The 22,856-nt window shown below is 41.3% G+C and overlaps 1 protein-coding gene across 1 annotated transcript in view; it reads left to right on the top strand.

The window, feature by feature from the left end:
- Nucleotides 1-8,170: 8,170 nt before the first annotated feature.
- stard13a (StAR related lipid transfer domain containing 13a) overlaps nucleotides 8,171-22,856 on the top strand; it is a 39,154-nt gene continuing 24,468 nt past the window's right edge. Inside the window, 3 exon segments of the mRNA XM_029447777.1 lie at nucleotides 8,171-8,230; nucleotides 9,064-9,243; nucleotides 11,962-11,992. Of these exon segments, the coding sequence (XP_029303637.1) occupies nucleotides 8,183-8,230; nucleotides 9,064-9,243; nucleotides 11,962-11,992 (259 nt within the window). The 5' untranslated portion in view covers nucleotides 8,171-8,182.

The raw sequence follows: 22,856 nt of genomic DNA, 5'->3' as shown, positions 1-22,856 counted from the left end.
GGCAAGCTTGAAGAATTCCATAGTCCATCGGCAGCTTTGTAAAGACCATAAGTCTTTTCTTGTTAATCAAAGCTTAGAGCGTTTCTGTAGTTGAACTGAGAGAGATTTAGAGAGGATAAGAACATGTTAAAAGCATTACCTCATGTGTTGTCGAGGAATGTGCTTCTGAGGTGAAAAACCCTTTGCCTCGAGCCACATTATACATTGAGTGAAAAGGAGGAATGGGGAGGGGGAAAGGTGCGACTCCGACCCCTAACCTTTTAATCAAAGTCTTATTTGTCTAATTTACATGCAGCAAATTAATCATTTATTAAAAATCATTTCCCCAACACAACTTTTATATTTCATTTGCTTTGAGTGGATCATTTATCTTTTTTCTGTCCTGCATATGCAAGCATGCAAAATAACAGTCACGTACTGTACACACGCACACACACACACACACACACGCACAAGTAGCTCAAACACCTGCCTGTGGAACTCACTGTCTTCTTGCTGAGGTAATGTAGGAGGGGAAAGCATTCCTCAACCCCTTCCTTTTTCTCTCCTCCCCTCACTGCATTTCATATCTTTTCAGAGTTAAACTGACTCTTTCTGTATTGTCGGCATCATGCAGCGTAGAAGCACTACGTTACGTTGCCTCACCTGGATACTTGTGTTACATCCCGGTTCTTCAGACTGATGTGTTGGATGTGCTCTTGGATCACAACTTCTGTACAAAAACTTCTGGTATGTTGAAATAAGAATTCCGTTTCTTTTATAAAGCAGCCTGTAGTTTTTTTTTACAAATATTCCCATGGTACCTGAGAGATTGAGATTATTTATTGACATTAAGATGTTATTAAATTAATGTACAGTTATATTGTTTTACACACCAGTTGCCACATGGCAAATGTCCAGTAGGAATGTTTTTTTGAAAGGATTTGTTTGTTTAACATGCTGTCTGTGTTTCACAGTAATATGATTTGAACCTACTTTTAAAACTCACCACTGTGTGTTTGAAAGACACAGAAGAAAATGCCAATGGCAAGGAAAGGGTGTGTTGACCGCAGCCAAAAATATCCACCAGGAAAAAACAAGCAAAATGCATTTGTCAAAAAAAAATAAAAGGTCTAAGAGCTGTGGTGCACAGTGGGGGTTTTGTAAAGACAAACTTGTTGTTCACTATGGCATGGGCCTGTCACATTAGTTCTTGTGTTGGGCCAAAATATCCCCCACAACTAATATCTTCTACTATTAGAAGGTCCTCCTAGGTGTACAAAAAATAAAATTCCAATCGTGTAATACAAAATAATAAATATATCTCATGTGTTTTTAATGTATTTGTTAAGTGAACTACACTTTCTTAATTCCTTGTCCATTACACATACATCATTTTGAAACAATGACACTGGATTATACATGCACATATTCTTTAGCCTGCACATGTAAGAACATGAATCAAGTTTCCGAAAGTTACATCCTGTGTCTCTTTCTTTTTCTCCATCTCTCCAGCTCAGGGATCAAAGGAATTTTCTGGGCCATTAAAATGTGGGCCAAAGCATAAATATCACCCACTTTATTTTAGCAGCTGTACTTAACTGACAGTTTAGGCTCTGTTTGAATTAGCCACTCACAATAAAAGTCTCAACAGATGAGGACTTGTTCCCCAGTGATGCATGAAGGTCCAGTAGCTACATTGTCTGTTCAGCAGCAGCCCAACAGACATATTCACCCCCTGGCTGTGGGTGTTTCTTTGGATGACCTGCAAGGTCAGGTTCCTAAATCAAAGCTCCAACAGCAAACTGAGAACCATGTCTGAACATTTCCCTCTGCTACATTGTGCTCCGTGTCCCATGGCCTGTCATGCTCAAAGATGGAAGGAGCTGAAGGTGGACATCAGCTGTGATACAGCTAAGTCGGACTTAAAGCAGAATAGACACTGTGGATGCAGGCAGAGTTCAGACGAGGCTCCTGGAACAGGTCTGGACATGGATAAAAGTAGTTGCAACCATCTGCCAGAATCTGTGAATGCATCAGAGTACTGTTCATTGGATCTGCTAAGAATAGTAAAGCACAAGCCAAGTGCCATTGTCCTCTGTGATCATGATTGTAGCACAGATAACCAGGTGAGCTCTGATGTTGGAGAGTCCTCTCCATCCACCGCTGAAGAGGGAGAGGGCGACGATGATGAGGAGGACGATTTTCCCGAGACGTCACAATATAAAGAATTCCTGGTCAGTCGTCGCCGTAGAAACTTGAGCAGGAAGTGCTCAAGGAAGAGACAGGATGCCCAGCCTAATAGTGCTGCATCTGGCTGGCAAAAGCCCACCAACGAGGGGAAACCTGAGTTCGCAGGTAGCCAGGAGGAAGAGGAAACACAGCAGAACAATGGAAAAGAGGTAAGAAAAACAAGAGAGGAGAAGAGGGATAACAAAGACAAAGATGTCTTATTTACTGTGCTGAAGTGCCAGAGAAAGCAACTTAGTAGCTGCATGCCTGTTTTACACAGCACAGCAGACATGTTGACTTCTCATAATAGGAAATGCACATGTTTTACTAATAACATTAACAATGCCAGGACCCTGAAACTGAAACAGCTACATACAATTCAGCCAATCCTTAATTTTATTATTTTCACCTCTACATGACAAACAAAAAATATCTTCAGTAAAAAAAACAAAAATAAGTAATTTGTTTAACTGTGAAACCTACATCCACCACTAGAGGGCAGCAAATTGTTTCAAACTATTTACCATGAGCTTGTTTCCACTAAACTACTATTCCCCCCCCCCCCCCCCCCCCCCCAGTGTGTCTCAGATATTTTAAATAGGTAAATGTAAATGATTGTGATTTTATAAATATTTTCCAATATATAGGAACTATTAACTAGGAACAATATAATTGATTGCATCATTTAGATTTTATACTTCACAGTATGTTTCATGTATCCTGTTGGATCAGTGCTCATAGATGCAAAAATGCATTGAATGTATGTTCTATGTAGTTTGTAGTAGCAAGGTGAGTATTTTGCATCATTCTGGGCATCTTTGTTTTATGTCATCCTCCTCTCCCTCTTTTACTGTTTGTTAGTAAAGGTGAAATTGTCAAAAAATAATCTAATCAAAGCATTGCCTGTCAGAAAAGCATTGCCGCTCTTGTGACTTTATCCCACCAACAGGCAATGCTCAATTATGCTGCCGAAAGATTTGGAGATAAAGAGTTCATAATCCTTTGAAGTCTTTGGAATATAAGTTTTTGAAGTGAAAGAGAAAGCCGTGTTGAAAAAAGGGGGCTCTGAATAAAAAGGAATATGTTGGCAGGTATACCTTAAATTATAAATTCCTCTCATTTTTCTCCTAGCCCGGTCTGGCGTATCCACCTCCCAGCATGCACCGTACCAGCGGGTATCCATAGTAGTTATAGTGTGAGCGCGCCCCTGACCGCGTTCTCACACCTGTCAGAGCGACCCTCAGTCCCTGGCACGTTCCCATAACAGTCCTCTGGCACACTGCACACTGTTCTCCCCTCTTGGACTGAAATGAAAGGATTTGTTCACCCCGCGCTCCTTTTGTGATGTCGTTCTTAGAGTTTGACCAAGGAGCTTTTAAAGTCACTTATTGACAGGCTTAGGCAATGCTCATTTGAATACCTGTTAAATCAAAGAGGCCCCATTGTGGTTCCACATTCTTGGAATATCTTGGTTCAGGCAGTTTCGTCACACTCCGCAAAGTGGGTAGAAATGTATAAACTGCATTTAGAGTGAAATGAGTCTAACAAGTGTGGCTGTATTACTCGAGTCAGAACCAGAGACAAGTCTAGATCTGTACGTGATTTGACTCCTATCTCAGACTCCTGTCTCTGGCACATTATGGTCCTCTTCATCTAAAATGTTACGTTTGTCCTTACTTTAGAACATAAACTATGATCTGTTTTATAGATAAATAAAGGTGTGACTTGAGCATGGTAACGATCGATTCTTTCAGTCCCAGAAGTCATTACTGTAAGGTGCAGTGGTATATTAAGCCTCTGGATTTGGAAGATCACCAGAGTTAGAAATTGAAACTACTGTTGCTTACGTCTCCTCTGCTATAGAATATTTTGTCAAAATAATTATTTAGCTACAGTTACTAATAATTTAGTTAAAAGTGTCAACATGTCAGAGCACACTTACTGTACAGACCAAGGATAGCCTCCACTTATTCATTTATTTATTCATACTATCACGATAATGGCTGTTTTAGCCTTTCTAAGACAGCTCAGACTTTAATGAAATGGTCCTGTAGCAGAGATATAGTGATGCATTAAGACCTCTATCCTCTATGGTTAGAATCCTATAAACATTTCATGAACTTAGGGAGCACTCTGCTGTGAAAAGTAAGTGTGTGCAAATGGATGTCTATGCCATGGTGTGCATCTGTGTTCGCATGAGCACATTTAAACCGCCACTCTGCGTATGTCCATGTTTGCAGTCACTCATGCCAATGAAAAGCCTCCACTCCCTGTGTTCTTCCCTCGCCCTGGCTCTGTCCCCCACAGTGTGGGTAAAAATAGCACCCTGCTGCACATAGACCGCCTGTGTTCCTGTGTGTAGGAGATGTGGGGGCTGTGACACACAGGAAATGGCTTTACTGCCAAAGCCGATACTGCAGATATTTTTTAAACTGGTCAACATGATGGGGTTTGGGAATGGGAGTGGACAGAAGGGTGTGTTTGTGTGCGTGAGTGGGTGGTTGGTTGGGTAGGTGAGGGCATGCTTGTGTCTATGCATGTATGTGTGTGAGTGAGGGGGCTGTTTTTGGACTTCAAGCTCCTCAAAGGGGCCCTATGTGCTGCTATCAGCCTCTGGGACTCTAGGATTGGCAGTGGAGCCCATAAACAAAGCAGTTTGTTCATTTCCTGGAAGGCCAGTGAACAAGTGTCTCAGTCAGAGTCCATGACCAATGGGTGGAGAGAGAAAGAGAGGGAAAGCGAGGGTTTAGGTATGCGCATAACTGAGCTGTATGGAATGAACATGTATTACAACATATTTGCATAACGTGCATTGGCCACACTGCTGTTTTTATATGTTTTAAAGGCAGCTGATTTAGATATTTTTTTAATCTTTGGCTTTAGTATTTCTCTTCTATCAATGGTTTCTCTCCTCCTTGCTCTACAATAATCTCATTGAGAAGGTGTCACCCCCTCCACAGTGCAGGGTAGACTGTGTACTACTGAATGAAAAAGCACAATGTTCATCCGCGAGCAGGCTGGAGGCAAAGAAGGGTGGAGTAGGTGGATGAGGAAGAGGAGCGTCCTTGAGCCATATTTACGTGTGTATGTGTGTTTCTGTCTTATGTCCTATGTGTTCAGGCTGCTGCGTGTGACTCCATAACCTTGCTGATGAAAAAGTTGGATCACCTCAATGAGGGGATCCAGGAAGTCCAAAGTGCTGATTCCTACCACTCAGACGTGGCCGATGCTGACGAGGAGCAGCAGAGCACCACGGTAAGCCGAGTACAGTTAAATCAAGTCAAGTCTGATTTATTTATCGTGTGCTTTAAACAGGCTGTGGATAAGAAGTGTGATAACAAAGGAACACAATATAAACATGTAATAAACAATGAACAGGTGAACAATTGTAAAGGTGAAGTGAGAAAGTTGTTTTCATAAACATGTACAGTGTGAACCAATTAGACAAACGAGATTTCTATCATTTGATTAAATGCACAGTATTTGAAGACAGAGGAGTGCTTTAAATAGCCTGCCAGCTTCTAACTAAGCAATACACATATTTTAAAATAATTACTCAAATGTTATTAATCAGAACTGAAAGGGGACTTGCACATTTATGAAATTGAGTATTTATTTTAATCACGTAGAAAAACTAGGAAAACTGGCAAAAAGCTCTTAAATGTCTTCTCTGATGTCACAAATGTCTGTTGAAACACTTTGAGAGTTGGCTACATTAGTACAAATATTGTTTTAGAGGTTTGCATCTTTTTTCCAGTTCATATCCAGTTCAAAACAGACTTTCACACGAGAGCATTAGCATTTTGAGTGGGAATTAAAACATGCTGATGAGGTGCTATGATAAGTAATCACTACTCTAAAATGTATATGTATTTCCACATAGGTCAATCATTTATAAAGTCATAAAGTCTGTCACATTTTTTGATTTTGAAATCGGGTACCTTTAGTATATAAATAACATGAAGGTTTGCATGAACTAGAATTGTAAATGGATGACATGAATAAAATGGTTTTGATACGACTGCAGCATAAACCAAAGTGCCATTACTTTCAGTAGTAAGTCAAAGTTCATTACTATAGCAATGCTTTACACCATACCATCCGTGGCCACACACACACTCAACACACAGAATTCACCATTGGGTCATCATACAGTTTACCACACACATGTTGGGCCTACTTAGGGAAATGGGTTGCCATGCTTGCATTCTCTCCCCCTATTTAAAACAAGGTAGATTAAATCAATTAAGAATAATAGTTTGGATAGACTCCAAGCCTGTTGGTTTTCCGCCATTAAAGCCTTTCTTAAATCACATGGCTTCTGACTCGTCTGGCATCCATCTGGAAACAGCATCAATCCTCCAGAAACCACAGACAGTAAGAGCTGAACTCACACCAGCTTACTGTTATTTTAAAGGTTTTATTTAACATCATTTTTGGATGCAGATTGTCGGCAGCTCCTGTGCTGTGCTCCACCGCTCTGCTCTCACGTTACATTCCAGCTGCCTCATTATGCTTACCAAGTGTAAATCTGGTAACCTCAAATAGCTCTTAAACCAACAGCACAGAACTTTAGGAATTCTTATAAAAAAGGCTGCATTTCATCAAGATAATCTTAATCAAACTACCTGGCAAGCCGGTAAAACTGCAGTAAAACAGACCGGTTTAACTTTGCGTGTCACACTATCTGTCAATTATTTTTATGTAACAGTAATAAACACAATATGATGGTCAATAAAAAAGGAAGATCAATAAGATTGTTCAGTTCTGCTGCCCGCCTTATAGTGGAAGAGGAGCACAGAGACCATTTATCCCAAAAATGTCAAATATTTATAGGGTAATAAAGATAAAAGGACCTTAGCACAGGACGGTAATGCGTAACTGTCTTCACTCCAATCTTTTAATATTCATTCCCTGCTTACTGTCCTGCAATCAGACAAGATTCATTTTATTTGTTAGTAATTTACAGAAATTCGTCTAACGTCATCATGAGCTCAACATTTTATTTAAGTTAAACTTGTCCAGTACTTTTGGTTTACCAAATACCTGCGAAACTAATGACATTCCCATCGGTCTCAGCTGTACTTTACTTTGCTTATTGGTAATTAGCAAAGTTAAGCAACTAACTCTTTAAACTAAGAGGATGAACATGGTAAACATTGTCATTGTGAGCATGTTGGCATGCTGATGTTAGCATTTAGCTTAAAGAACCGCTGTGCCTGGGTACAGTCTGCCAAAGCCACTAGCGTGTCTCTAAACTCTTAGACTGTATTCTGATCGATGGACTTTCCACTGTGGGAATGTTCTCCATGAGGTTCCTGCTGGTGAAATGAGAAAGAACGGAAAGAAAATGCTCATCATAAAAAAAGTTATGCCAAAATTAGAAATTCAGATGAGAAATTCACAGACTTTCAGTTTGAGCTGTACTTTGTTTTGGGGACACAGTGTCCTTGATGTTGTTATCTAGTTGTGACCGCATAGTTAGAAATTAGCAATGGCCTCATGCCGTCTCTATGATGGAAATGCTGCACAGGGTCAGAAAGGGAATTTTCTACACAGCCAAGCATTGTATGTTGTGATGAAGGGAAATTGTGTCTCTCTGTGCACGCATTTGAAGATTGGATTCTCGACGCTGTTTACAAAAATGTATAACATTCCTCCCGCACTTTCAGTTACACACACATTTTCACACACATGCATGTTTTGAGCTCAGTGTTGGACGGGAGGGGAGAGCGGGAAGCGCAGCAGCGGGTCTTCCCGCAGTAATCGGTACAGTAGTTGAGTCACAAGGTCAAGCAAGGATGGACTTTCCAGTGTTGTCACTGAGCTAAGACACAGGGGGAGCAAGGATGGGATGGATGAGGGGGGATTTTTCAGAATGAGAGAAGTGCCGACGCATCATCAGCGGTGTCTTATATCTTCAAACACTCCCCACCAGCTCCACTAAAAACTCCACAGAAATCAAACAGAGATGCAGAGAGCTGCTGAAGAGGCAGGTAACGTGAAGACAGGGACTGGGGTAAGAGACTGGAGGAGACACATCTAGACACTGATAATTAAGGTGCTACAGTATATGAAAAAAATCTTTTATTTTGAGACATAACTGCCATTAATATTAGCAAACAAGACAAGCAGTTAGAAGAATTGGTAGCAGTTTGAACTGTATGTAAGTTGTCTTGACAGCATTATGATAAAAAAGAGTTTTCTTACAATGGGGAGGAAGAAGAAAGGTAAAACAATAACTAACGGGGTTTATGTTGTCACCTGAGAAACACTAGCAGTAAAAACACAGTTTGTATAATTGACTGTGGTGATCATTTTACAATGTCTACTACTGAATGGAGGATTTTATACTGAGGTTGACCTTTTGGCTGTGACTTGCCTTATTCATAACTTGTGTCAAACAATAGTTTTATAGCTGACAAAAACAACCTCTCCCACTAAGTCCTTTTAGAAGCTGTTCCGGTGCTTTTGATAATATGACCTTGCTTGCAGCGGAGTTTCCCATATTTCCATTTATTCTGGGAACTTTAAGGATTTCTTGTCTTGGCTTAAAAGTGACAGGATGCATGTTTTATGACATTTCTTTTAAGCCAACACGGATGAGAAGTCCTGGAAGTGGACATTTTTAACTGTATTTTGACCACTGGGAAACTTTATCTGCTGAAGAAGACCATGTGATATGATCAAAAGCTTTAAAAAAAAAAAGCTATTGAGTAGAAGTTGTGGTGAGGCTGTGTTTGTCCACTGCTGTTTCCACGGTCAAGAAGGAATCTTCAATCTCAATTAGCGTTATAGTGTCTTGTGTTAGACTAAAGAAGCTATCGGACTTCTTATTCTCTGTCCTCCCAGGGTGCTCCGGCTGAGGGCAGGACGACGAGCCGATCGCTGAGTCAGGATCAGGGAACCTTCAGAGCTCCAGACAAGCCAGAGCCACTGACCAGGCAGCACTCACGACCTTTGACCCGCAGCAGACCATTGACCCGTTCGTCCCTCTCGTCCCCTACACACCTCCATGCTCGACGGGCCAGGGTGAGAGAAACTATCTTGTGTCTGAGAGTGTTTGTGAGTTCTATTGAAAATGTTGAGTCAGTCTGCTAAAACTCTGAACTTCACGGCCACAACTTGTTATATGTCGGGAGAGACTTTGTGGTGAATCTGAGTAACTATGATGAGTGGTTGAGGTTATGTTTGTGTATAATACTTCCTGCTACTATTCACTACACATTATAGATGGTTCGTCCCTGAATACTGTATTTAACCACAAGTGCAACATGGCTACAGTCTACTGCAGCTTCTGCCATGTGAAATCCAATCTGGCGCAGTGTTTGTCTACTGATTATTACGTCAGGTTACCGCTCACAAGCAGATATGATGTCTGTGGTTTTCACTCAATTTGATCATCTTACAGACTTAGTTCAAACCTGCTGTTTACTCATTGCCTCACTCGCTCTTAAGAAACAGCATGGACGCTGGTTTGGAACCACATCTAACACTTTGCAGCTGACTCTGCAGACACGCCTGATTGATATAAGTTAAGTTAAGTTAACCATCTCAGGAAATGTTTTGATGTCTACCAAACTCCATTTGTCACATCTTTTAAAGTTAAACCTTCAGACTCAGTCCTTTTGTGTGCTGTATAATTGTGGACAGTGAGTGTGCTGAAACAGATCTTTGCACTGCCTTGTTATATTCTTTGTCTTACACTGGTGGGGATTTCTACCCAAAGGTCTTTACAGGAAAGTAAGTGTTTTCCTCACTTTCACTTTTGACTATTTCTTTAAAATAGATGTACTCCCTGCCATTTCTTCGATCCTCCCTCCTCCCTCTCTCCAGGCTTCTGTCCAGTCTGCATGTCCCCTGCTGTTGTGTAAATAAGGTGAAAGTAAAAGGATGAGACAGCTCTGTTCCATATACAGCAGTATGCAAGGTCAGCTGTTCCTGTGTCAGCACTGCGGCATCAACAAAAACTCATCACAAACACACGACTGTTTACCAAGTGCAAGATGAAGGGAAGCGAAGAGAAAATGTGGAAATGGGTTTAATTAATATTTCATAATTGTAAATAATGGAAACATTTAGCGTGAATGTTTATTCTTTACAATGGAGATAGTAGTTTGAAAAACAATGCCGATTCAAGGTCCACTTTCTTGCTTTTCCTGGAGCTTTCAATCACCTGGTCTTCATCAGTAGATGCATTTTTGCTTAGTTGGCATTAACACTCAGTTGCTGTTAGCGCTCTTCAGACTTCTAATCCATGTTGTCTCATAAATGGAGCAGGAAATTTCATTCTTGATCTTGAAAATAGCAGTTTGACAGAACATGTGCTTAAGAGCTCTGGAAAAAGCTAGTAAGTGGAGATTGAGTTAGGATTGTTTTTGGCAGAATTTCTCAATATTTGTTGCACGTTCATTAGCATGCCTCTGAATAATACAGTGTGTGTGTGTGTGTGTGTGTGTGTGTATGTGTGAGTGTGTGAGTGTGTGTGTGTGTGTGTGTGTGTCTGTGTGTGTGTGTGTGTGTGTGTGTGAGTGTGTGTGTGTGTGTGTGTGTGAGTGTATGTGTGTGTGTGTGTGTATGTGTGTATGTGTGTGTATGTGTGGGTAGGTAGAGAGAGCAGCAGGGGCCGTGGGATCAGACTAATGCTGAGGAGTGGGTTTATTTTCCCCCAACCGTGACTGATAAAGTACAGCTGTCCAAACTGACATGGACACACACACACACACACACACACACACGCACACGCACACGGACACACGCACACACGGACACACGCACACACGCACACGCACACGGACACACGCACACACGCACACGCACACGCACACACGGGCACACACGCGCACACGCGCACACGCGCACACACGCACACAGATACATGTTGTTTTTCTCGGCTCCAAATGTAGAGCATATTTTGTATATTTGTAGAAGAATTGCAGCATTCCAGTCATTTTTTAAAATAAATTGTTGTCATTGTTTTATCATTTTTTAAAGAAAACATTGAATATTTCATTGTTTATTTTCTATCTGTTAGCCAAATCAATACAGTTGAAACCAACTACTGCAGATGACCCACACTTTAAAGATTGTTTTTGTGGCAGAACTATAGTTAATAATATAACAAAGTAAGAATTCCACATTGGTTTTTAACACCATTTCATGAATACTTCATTGAAATGATTAGTTGGCATTCTCTGGTTCGTAAGAGATCTTTTCACTGAGAAAGAATTTCCTGCTATTTTCAAAAACAATGCAAATCACTGTTTTTATATGAAATTCTAATTTCAGTACACCTCTTGTCTTTTTAAAACTTCAATTGACAGGTACGACGATTACTTCTTTGTTTTTGTAATATCCAGTAAATGATCTCAGAGTTGAGGGAAGACCACGGGGACTCATGCAGAATTTCCTGTGTAATTGCAAAACTGCAGGTGCATCATCGGGTAAACCCCTGCTCCTGAAGACCTTTGTACGGATGTGGGGTTTTGCTATGACCTTATTGTATGGCATAAACACACTCAGGAAATCGGTTTGTGCTTGTTAAACCAAATATAAATGTTCCCAGCGTAGCTACCGCTGCTGCTGTACAAGGAGAGTGTGCATCAGGGAAACTGAATCATTGCCTTTGGCTGACGTTGAGTTTACATTCTCCAAAGCTTGAGAGTTTTCATGTGTCCACTGAGTGTTTGTATATTGTATTGCTTTTGTTTTGGTATTCACTGTGTATTTTCTTTTCTTTTTTCATTTCAGGCTGCTGCAAGGATGACCAGTAGATCAGCAGGTATGATAACCCTTAAAGTATGAGTGAGTGTGTGTGTGTGTGTGTGGGTTTGTGTGTGTTTGTGTGTGAGGAGGGGCTTGTGTGCGTTCAGTATCCATTCAGTTGGATTGTTTGCATTCCCGCTTTGGGATAAAACTGGACTTCTGGGAATGTCTCCCACAGGATTTCCAGCCAGTATGTCAAACCTCAACCACCCAGAAGTAATGATATACTGTTTCTAGTATAACACACACACACACACACACACACACACACACACACACACACACACACACACACACACACACACACACACACAAGCCTTGCCTGTACACATACACAACACATGCATATTCAGGTGCATAAACAAAGATATGCGGGCGAGCGCATACAAAAAAAACACAAACACTTTGAGCTTTGAAGTTTTGGTTTAGCTGAATTTGTGTCGTGCTAACACTCAGAAGCTCATCACACTTCACCAGAACAAAAACAGAGCTTTTATAATGTACTTATTTATTTAGTATTTAGTTTTTCCCTTTCCCCTCTGGGACTGAAGTTTTCAGAGACAGTGATACGAGAGTCTGAGAAGATGATTAATGAGTCCAACTCTGACCTCTGTCCATATCTCTTATCCTTCGTGTCCATTTTTGATTGACAAGCACAGGCGTCATGGCGACTGTAGTTAACGGCAACCCCGGGAGATGTCTCGCATTTGCCACGCTGGGGGGTTGTTTATTTTTGTGTGCGTATACGCTTGTATATGTGTGTATATGTTTGGGTGTCTCCAATGACCATCACAGAGGCTCACATGACTGTCAATAATAGTCCACGGAGGAGAAGTGCAGTGTGGGTAATGAGGCCCCAGAGGCTGCAGGGAGGTCAGAGGTGATGCCGACGGTGGCATACGACGAGTTTAAGAGGGTGTGTGTTTGTCTGTGAGACAGAAACATTACATACAAACACGGCAGCGCTGGGCGAGGGGTGTAGATTGGTTTCACTGTTTGGGCTTTCGTGCTTCAGGTTTGTTTGTCTCACTTGAGAGTATTTATTTTCTCCTCTGATATGAGGAAACACTCCTGTCTAATCAATCAAGTGTTTATCGGCCTGTGTGGGCCGTGTCTTAGCTGCAAAGGGACAGGATATGATATGCACATATCTCTGCTCACATAGCTGACATTCAGTCCACCCTCTGCCAGATAAACGGGGAATTCCTCCCAGATAGTTTTAACTGGTGTTCATACCTGTGTTCTCTGCTGAGGGTCCTCTTGTCACGCTGGAGATTTTTGTAATCATCCTTAGCGTATATCTTTTGATGTATTCTTTTCAGTGTGACTTGTCTCTGGGTGTGTGTATGAGCGAGTGCATGCCATGATGGTATGTGGTTTAAATCAAATCTACCCTAAAGCCACTGGGGGAATTTTTTAATCCCTGGAAAGATGAAAGGATTTATTTTCAATACATTTCTTTTGGAAAAATTAATATGCAATAACAAAGGAGTATTTTTGTATACATGCTTAAGCGCTTTACTTGATCTCATTTGCATTTCAGTGGTCTCTTAATCTTTGACGTCACCTCCACGGTGCCGACTGTTACCTCGACTACCCGTGCACAAAAGCCTGATTTTTTCAGCCTTTACGGAAAATAAATCTCTTAAAACGAACGAAGCAAAGCAATTCTTCATTTTCATTTAAATAAAAATGTAAATACTTATTGAAATTTGGCAGCCAATCAAGTTGCACACACAGGAAGGAAAAAACGGATTCAGCAGTGGCGACCAGAAAACAGACAATTAATTCTCACGTTTAGGACTTGAAACACAAAGTTTAGGATTTGCACTCAACTCCGCACTTTTTGGTCTTCACTTGGCACTTCCACCACAGGACTGCCAAGACATGAGATTTACTTGTGACTTGCAAAACAATTACTTTGCCCCACCTTTGAGCAATAACTCTAACCTGTCACTCCCCACCCAGTGCATGTGTATATTAAAAATGAATCGTTTCATCACAGATTATTTCACGCAAAAAGAATCAAAGATAAACCTACCGGTACATGAATCTGAAGTATGAAGTTCCAGCTGTTCCTTCCAGCTCTACATTGTTTCAGATAAACTGCACTAGTTCACTGCTCTGGTAACAATTGCCCCTCAAAGATATTTTAGAAGAGTGCTGCTATTTTAAAACAGTGATAAGCTATGAATGACCTTGACGTGACCCAAACACTCACTGACACACATTCTCTACAGGTTCACTGTAGTCCAGGATTATTACAAAAAAACATATAATCCATCAGTATCTTCACATTGTTAGAAAGCGCCCGGGGAGGCTGTGGATAATCTCAACCTATATGGCCCGTGAATCCTTTTAGTGTGTCCCTTCCCTGGAGGTAGTGTCATGCTGACATTCAACCCAAAGTTTATTCCTCTCGTTTTAGCTGTTAGTAAATTTGCACACTTCATTAACAGCTTCTTTTAACTAAATGTGCTAAAAGTGTCAGAGGGTTCAGTCTGTCCATGTATATATGACTATTTATGAGTCTGTGAAAAAAACTTTAATACTGCCGCTATGTGTTATGCAAAAGATATCTCACACAGAAAAGCAGTTGGCTCAGCAATTAACTTGCAATAAACATTTATAACTTAATAACAGTGGCTTGTTGTGGTGTTAACGTGTGTGTGCGTGTGTGTGTGTGTGCGTAGCGTGATGTGTAGACCCACCAGAGTGCATACATTAAAGGTTTGTGATGCTAGGAGGTCCCTTATTAAGTGTGTGTGTGTGTGTGTGTGTGTGTGTGTGTGTGTGTGTGTGTGTGTGTGTGTGTGTGTGTGTGTGTGTGTGTGTGTGTGAATATTGCAGCAGTGCTTTAACAAGTCTGGAAGTGGATTTGGCTGTCGTCCCAGTCTCTCCCTCTGTTCCTTTCCTCACCTCTCCCTTTTCATTTTCCCTCTGTCTTTCTGCCCTCTGCTGTCTCTTCTGATCGTTAGAACTGTAATTCGACCCAAACATGTTTGTTTCCATGTCTATTTTCCATCTTTATTTCACTGTAACTGTTTGCTGTGCTGCATTGATTGTATGTGTGTCTCCATACACCTCTCTATGAAGCCTGTGTGTTGCCTCCAATGCCTTTTTTTTCATGTGCAAAAAAACATGCATGAACATGAGTTGCAACACACACATTCACTGTACACATATTTTGAAATAGGAATAAACTTGTAGTCCTATGTGTCCAAAGACTACATGTAGTATGAGTTTGTTATGATGAACGTGTCATACACGAGTTGCCTATTAAGACACAGACCAATGTTGTCATTCATTTGAAGATATGTTGTGAGCCTGATGAATGTCCAGTGTTCGCTCTCCTTTGAGCTCTGGTTCCTGAGGGAAATATCCAGCTCTATAGATCTATAAATGCTCAACAATGTTCACCATCTAACGCTGTCTGTCTGCTGTTTGGTGCTTTGTAGGCAGCACACCGTTTTTAGAGCTTTGCCACTGATTACAGCTGCCTGCTGCGACTGGAAACAACACAGTAACCAAAACAGTAAGATGCAGGCCATAAAACCAAAACAACGAGCTGAAAGATTGTAAAACTCTACTTGTGTATTTATGTGTGTACTGTATGTGTTGGCATGTGGGTTTGGCGACACACAAACTGTATGTGTGTATATTGCCTGTGCACACTTGTGTGTTCGTGTGTGGTCCTGCAACCCTATACTAGCACAGAGCAAAAGTCTTGAGGAAAGAGGTTCCTTGAGGATTTTCCTGCTAAAATGCTTATTTTAACAGCTAAAACCCTAACTATATGTGTATCGCTCCTAAGTGCCTTTTAAAATGAGACACTCTGCAACAAGGCCTCCTATCAGCATGTGATCTGCACTCCCATGACCTGTGGAGTTTCCTCCGTTTCCATTAGCTATTGTTTCCCCTCCTGGTCCTGCCCCAGGTCCTGCTACTTCCATACCACAGTCTGTAACCCGTAGCCCTCCGCACTCGGCTTTCAAACCCCCTCGTCTATCTCCAAATACAACATCTACCCCTCCCCATTCAGTTCCATACTTTATACCTCGGGGTGAGTCTGCTTCCCATATCCTAGGCCCCATTTCCCTTTTTTCTCATCTGTATCATCTCTCCTCCTTGGTCCTTACACCTAACCTTTGCTTTGTGTCCCCTGGCCTCAGGCAGGGCACAGTGATAGCCATCTCCTGCTCCAGTCTTCAGAATAGGAGGTGGGCGATGTCAACAGACTTATCATTGCAAGTCATACAAGGGAAGTTGTTGTTGTTACTGGAGAGAAAGTATAGGGATAGACACTCTGAATTATCTTCTGACCCACTTTCCTCCCGGCCCATTTTTCTGAAGGAATTGACCGGAGCAGCATTCTTTGACGACTGGTGTAACAATATTGACAGAGACATCCTGATACTGTTGATTCAAGCCCATGTGAACAGTGTTGGGTCCTTGTTGCTGTTTCAGTTCAGACCCGTTTATGATTACACATGATAAGCATACAGATCCTTAAATAATCGTTTTAAAAATGTGTTATTTGTCTATTCCACTGTGCTCATTAAACTCTGAAGATCTGGAAAATATCAATCGTTTCCACTCAGAGGTTTTCCTTCTTCAACTGGAAAATCAAATCTCTTGGAAGCTTTTAACAAAAATGACCTCACATCTTTATTGTTTATTTTCTTGCCTTAATTTGGGGTCTCCAGTGCCATCATGGCCTGTCTTCCTCTCGTCATTCCTCTCTTGCTGAGTCTTCACTGCCTTTGCTTTTGCAAGGAAAACCTGTCAATCACAGTGTCAATCTGATGTCAAAGTCACGGGTCAAGTTAGCAAAATCACCTCTGAATAAAACATGTCTAAGCATGGATCTATGGATCATTGTGCAATTGAGATTGTTTTGTTGTTTTGCTTTTATTTACCTCTCCATAAATGAGTCTAATTACATAGAAGCGATTCTACTAAGCTGCTTTTTTGATAAATATACAGTTTTCAGCTCATGTAGAGTTGCTGAAAGTAAAGAACACGCTCGCGACTGAACACATAAACAGATGCTGGCATTCAAATCCTTCAGCATTGCTCTTAGAGAAGCTTTTGGAGGAAGTGAGCAACATATGGAATTACTATGTGATTCATAGTAAGATGATTAGGCGTGTGTGTGCGTGAGTGCGTCTGCGTGCGTGCGTGTGTGTGTGTGTGTGTGTGTGTGTGTGTGTGTGTGTGTGTGTGTGTGTGTGTGAGATGCTATGTGCCATCTGTTCAATGGTTTGATTTAATCTTGAGGTTTTCCACTTTAAGCAGACTGGTGGTGCTCACTGGTAACAAGCTGCAGAAATGTATTTCACAGGATGAGAAATGATTCTGTTGTAAAAAGAAGATTCTCTGTCTGGATTTGTTTCGTTTTGATTGCAGTGCAACCAACAATTTCAACTAATCAGTTGTTGAGGTGAAATACAGTACAAGTATGGGCAGATTATGCATGCGTGTGTGTGTTTCAGTCTCAAACAGTAGAGTCAAGTGAGCTGAGCAGCGTGTCCTGAATGACTGCGTGTTGCTGAAAATAGAAGCAAAGACCGGGGAGACAGTGACTGGGATTGATGAATACATTAAGTTTTCATTTGTAATTGTGATTTAGAAATATTTTTAGTAACATGTCCAAGGTGATGTCTTTGAATGTCTTGTCCAAAAAGCAGAAAATCTTCATATTTGAGAGGCTGAAAACAGCATTTTATGTCTATCCACTAATCGTTGCAGCTCAGTAAGAATGATTTTCAGGCAGTATATGGAAGCATTAATTGTAAAATCATCTCTAGCCATTAGAGACAGATAATACAAGAGAGGGCTTTGATGATACAATTTCCTAACCTGAAAGGACCTGACAGGATGAAGAGGGAGAAACTCGACCTCCTCCCCCTGCTCCACCTTCACCTCGTCTGCCTCCAATCCTGCCTTCTCCAAACCACCCCTGTTCATTTCTGTAACCGCTGCAGGATCTGATTGCTCTCCCAGTGGAGACGCCCATGCTTGGCTGTGTATTTGTTCTGAAAGTCAGATCCCGGGTCTGTCCGGAGAACATGTGCATTGTGCTGCTTTGATTTGCTGTTTGAGCCCTGGAATGTGTTAGTTTGGTGTTTTGATTGGCTGCTGCTGTGAGACAGTGTTTTTGTGGTGTTTTCTCTCCCTGCCCGGTAGAGGTTGACCTCAAAGACCAGCTTACCATCCACATATCATAGCCTTCAACATCACAGCGGAGACATTTAAAACTGACCCTAGATCAAAGTCACTGGAAGTTTTGTGGTTTTCCTACAGAAGTGTTTAATTTCTGACCTGTGGCCTCTTTCTTTCTCACTCCTTCTGTCTCTTGACCTCAACCCACAATCCACTCTGTTTCTTCTGAGTTACTGGTAAGACATTTCATCCTTCATCCTTTCTTTAAAAAAACAAATGAAAGAGCAGTATTACTTTTCACAGTTCTCCGTTCTAATGAGATGTCTGATGCCTTTTTGAGAAAACGTGACCAATGTTTGTGTTAAAGGTCAATGTTGGCTGTGCTGCAGCTCTATTAACGTTTTAATTTCTCTTTCACTGAGATGATAACATATTGTTCCTTGAAAGGGTTCCTCCAGCAATGTCGTACGTCACTTCTATGAAATTTAGGGGATTCATAAGAAACAGATTTTAAAAAATAATGGTCCAAACTAAAGCAGCAGATATAGTGACTTTCAGTCTCGAGATGGGTGAATATTTTTAAGATTTAAGAAAGCTCCATGCAGAGCCTCAGAAGACAATATACAACTGAGTAGTACTCTTCAAGACGAGTAAACTGAAGCTTGCATGTTAAATCTCTTCTCTCTCTTCTATAATGTATATATCCCAATACATTTACCAAAGAGTTAAAGGTTGCAACTAATGATTATTCTCATTATCGATTAATCTGCCGATTATTTTTCTGATTAATGGATTAATCTCTTGGTCTATAAAATGTTAGGAATTAGTGAAAAATGTCCATCCTAGTTTCTCAAAGTCCAGAGTGATGTCTTGGTTTGTCGGTCCAAAACCCAAAGCTATTATGTTCAATGATATAACACAGAAAAAAGCAGGAAATCTCCATATTTGAGATGCTGAATACTGATATTTTTCATGACTTATTTCAGTTTCGATTAATTGATCATCACAATAGTTGGCAATTATTTTTCTATCGGTCGACTAATCGATTATTGGATAAATTGTTGCTGCTAATCCTCTCAGATTTATGTCAAAGTCCTCTGATTATAAAGCTGTTGTGCCTGTCGTTGGCTGTGATAGTGTGTTTCCCTTATTCCTGCAGCCCACACATGAAAGCATTTTCACAGGCAACATGGGTCACAAAGTAAAGTGTGTATATGTGTGTGTATATGTAAACCCAATACATATGCATCCACTTATACATTAGTTTAGGCATGCTTTGTATTTGTATGGGTTTAGCGTTATTTACATTAATTTGCTATTCACGTCTATACGTATCGTAGTATGTTTACAGTACGTCTCTTTTAGTGTTAAGAAGGTTGGTCGCCATGCCGTCACTCTGTCTGGTACGTTTAGGGTTTATGTTACACTTTGGTGTTACGCTGTGTTTCACGGTTGAAAAATAACCCATTTTGGTGTATGTGTGTATCAGTTATGTCATAACTTCGACCACACGCATGCAGTTGTACAAAATGCACAAGCAATCTGTCACACAGACGTCATTTCTTTAAAAAAAAGTCGTTCTTCTTTGAAATAATTGCTGCAAATATATATCACACACACACATTCAAAGCAAAATCCTATCATCATAATAATATGTTGAAGAACAGAATAGGAAGGGATAGGAAAGCTTTCCAGCATTCAGCAACATGCCATGTAAAGCACCTTTCACTTGGATGCTTGAAGATTCTTGTTTTCTCCAATTAGGACTGTTACTTCACTGTGTGCACGTAGTTTGTCACCCTTCTGAATGTGACAGGCGGATACATGCGTTGGAAGTGGCACATCAACTTTTGTCTTCTCCCTGAATATATATGAGACACAGGGATACGTCAGCAAACCTGCAGGAGGTTCACAGACATAAGTCTGAAGTAAGAACCTTGTCTTTAATGACTCTCTTCAAGACATTTGGCGGTTCATCTTCTACCTGTTTTTAAAGCACATACAGTACATGATTTAGATCCACACAGTCCCTTCGCATTCTCTCAACATCATCTTCCTGCCATGGCACACGCAGGTTCACCACCTTCCTCTCCTGTCTGCTTTTTCAGTCCTCTCCTCAACATGATTAGTGCTCTCCTACTCAAAATATAAGTCTGCACAACAACATCCAATACCTACATGTTCTTTTGAGAGATCCTTGGCATCGCTCACAAATCAATACCATACACCTGCATATGTTGTGGAATCCAAACCAACAAAAAGAGCTGATACAACAGATGCAGATGCTTACATCAGTTATTATCCGACAATCAATAGTTAGGCTACAAAACAAGACAATTGAAGATGTCACCTTGGGCTTTAGGTAATTCTGGTAGGCATTCTTTCATATTTCCTTTCTATTTTTTAGTTTAAATGATTAATATCTACAATGAAAACATTGCATAGTTGCATCTCGATATTTGACATTTGTATGTGTAATGTCTGCAAACAAACTTCAAATGAACCACTAGGAGATGAAACATGTTCATGATATGTGTGTGCATATGTTAGGCTTGCATCTATATAATATATTGTAAATATGCTCCTAATATATAGATTTAGATTTTGCATCGACAGCAAGTAACTTTAAATATCTTCCTCTCTTCACCAACTTCTTTTGCAGAATGAATACTGCTCCATTATTCCCGCTCTCCTCCCTTTTAATTTCCCCCATTTGAATATAATTACATGTGATAGAAACATACCGTGTGACTATGAAATTTGTCTCATCCTATTTGCAAATATGATCCTCGTGAAGCCCATTAGGCTGTTTTCTAATCAGAATTGAAACAGAAAAGGAAATTTCATCAGACGTTTTATTACATGAATCATTTAGCACGTTTTCTTGGTTCCTCTCGTCCCGCACCGGATGTTCTATATGTTGATGGTCTTGTCAGTCAACGCTGCTTTAGTCTCCCCTCGGTTCCTCAGCTCCTTCCTTCTCCATTCAGCTTCTCATCATTCTTTCCCTCTCATCACTGCTGACTGCCAGTGCCCGCCTCAGGAATATAAATTACCGGGCCTCTCTACAGCTGAACTGACAGCGGACACCAGGCCATGGCTGGGCAAGGCAGGGAAAGTAAGGCCATGAACTCCAGCGTTAGTAACCTTCCCCTTAAACATGATGGGACACCAATCAAACTACAGAAATCACATTTTGTGTGTAAAGTAAATGGTTCATTCCCGAGCAATTATTCATAGCCCAGTTCATCACAGTCAACCATACCAGTAAAGTGGTATTCTGTGTCCAGATGAGTTCAGGATTCTGCTGACTACGCTAGATGTCGAGCGAGTTTCGACAGGCAGAAATGTCGAATCAGGTCTCTGCTCATGGATCCATGCTGGCCTGGAACTCATCACTACAAACGGGACATCCGATGGTGTCAGGCGGACGGCAGCTGAGGGAGCGTCCTGGCCCGTCTCATCACTCTGTCTGGCATTCCTGGGATAACAGGGGAGTAAGTCAGAGCTCAGAATGAATCTCTTGACCTGTCAGAGGGATGAATGAGACTCACATAGAGAGACAGCTCAGTTGATGTTTGTGGACTTTCACTTTAGGTTGTCAGGCTGACTGGAGCATTGAGTCTATTATCTCTGTTAGTCAAGCACATATTCAGTTAAACATGTGATTTGCATTTGCAGTTAAAGGAAAATCCCACTGAAGTCTTGGAAGTTATTTCTCAGCATAACTGGCAACTTAGACAACAGTTAACATAACAAAAAAAACATCGCCAATGCATCTACAAATTAACGCTCCAAATGTTTGCTCTATCCAGCTTCTTGAATGTGAGAATATGCTGCTGTTCTCCGTTTCCGGTTTAGTTTTTTGGAAGTTGATAAGAAACACTTAGCTGTTTGAGACATTAGCTTGAGTTTTAGTTACGTCTCCTGAGACATATGAGACATTAAGCACTTGGAAATAAAGGGAAATAATAAGAAACATAAGGAGCATTATCAAGCAAGTCACTGGTGAGGCCCAACATGTCTGTTGCAACAGTTTGTACAGCTGCCCTGTGAGGTCAGATTTGTGACTGAATACTCAGAGATGCTAAAGAAAGATCTTCCTGGCAACACAACTCAGTTGCAATTTGTGTGCATGGGTGTGTGGCATGACCGTGTGTTATTAGTGTGTATCCAGGGGATTGAAAGAGATCCTTGTTTGGGTGAGTGGGTGGGTTTGGGTCATGGAGAAAATGTAGGTTTAGTGTGTGTGCGTGAGAGAGAGCGAGAGAGAGAGCGAGAGAGAGAGAGAGATAGAGAGAGAGTGAGAGAGAGAGGGGAGGGGGGGGGGGGGGGGGGGAGAGCGTCTTACACATGAGGAGGGGAGGGGGGAACCCGCCTCTCACATCTGGCTCGCCATGTCAGCGGTCCAGACTCACATGTAGAAGTTATGTTGAAACATTGCTGCACTTTCGCCCTTCCAAGATGAGTAGGGCAAGGGGCTGAGGAGGGCAGAAATCCTGGATAAAATTGCTCAGTATACCTTCAGTGGGTCCAAATCCCGGGAATAGGACTTCATCCGCCTCCGCTGGTGCAGGAAGGTGACGCAGAGCGCGAGGAGCTTCATACCAGGTGAAGCGGTGACTGACGACCATTGCGGCAGCCATACGCAGTAGCAGGGGCGCACTGTCCCAGCCAGCCGGGGCTGTTCACAGTGGAATAAAGGGACGATTGAG

Source organism: Cottoperca gobio, chromosome 14, assembly GCF_900634415.1.
Source record: "Cottoperca gobio chromosome 14, fCotGob3.1, whole genome shotgun sequence".
Lineage (NCBI taxonomy): Eukaryota > Metazoa > Chordata > Actinopteri > Perciformes > Bovichtidae > Cottoperca > Cottoperca gobio.
Note: the sequence above shows the minus strand (reverse complement) of the source record. Positions and strands in the feature narration are given on the sequence as shown.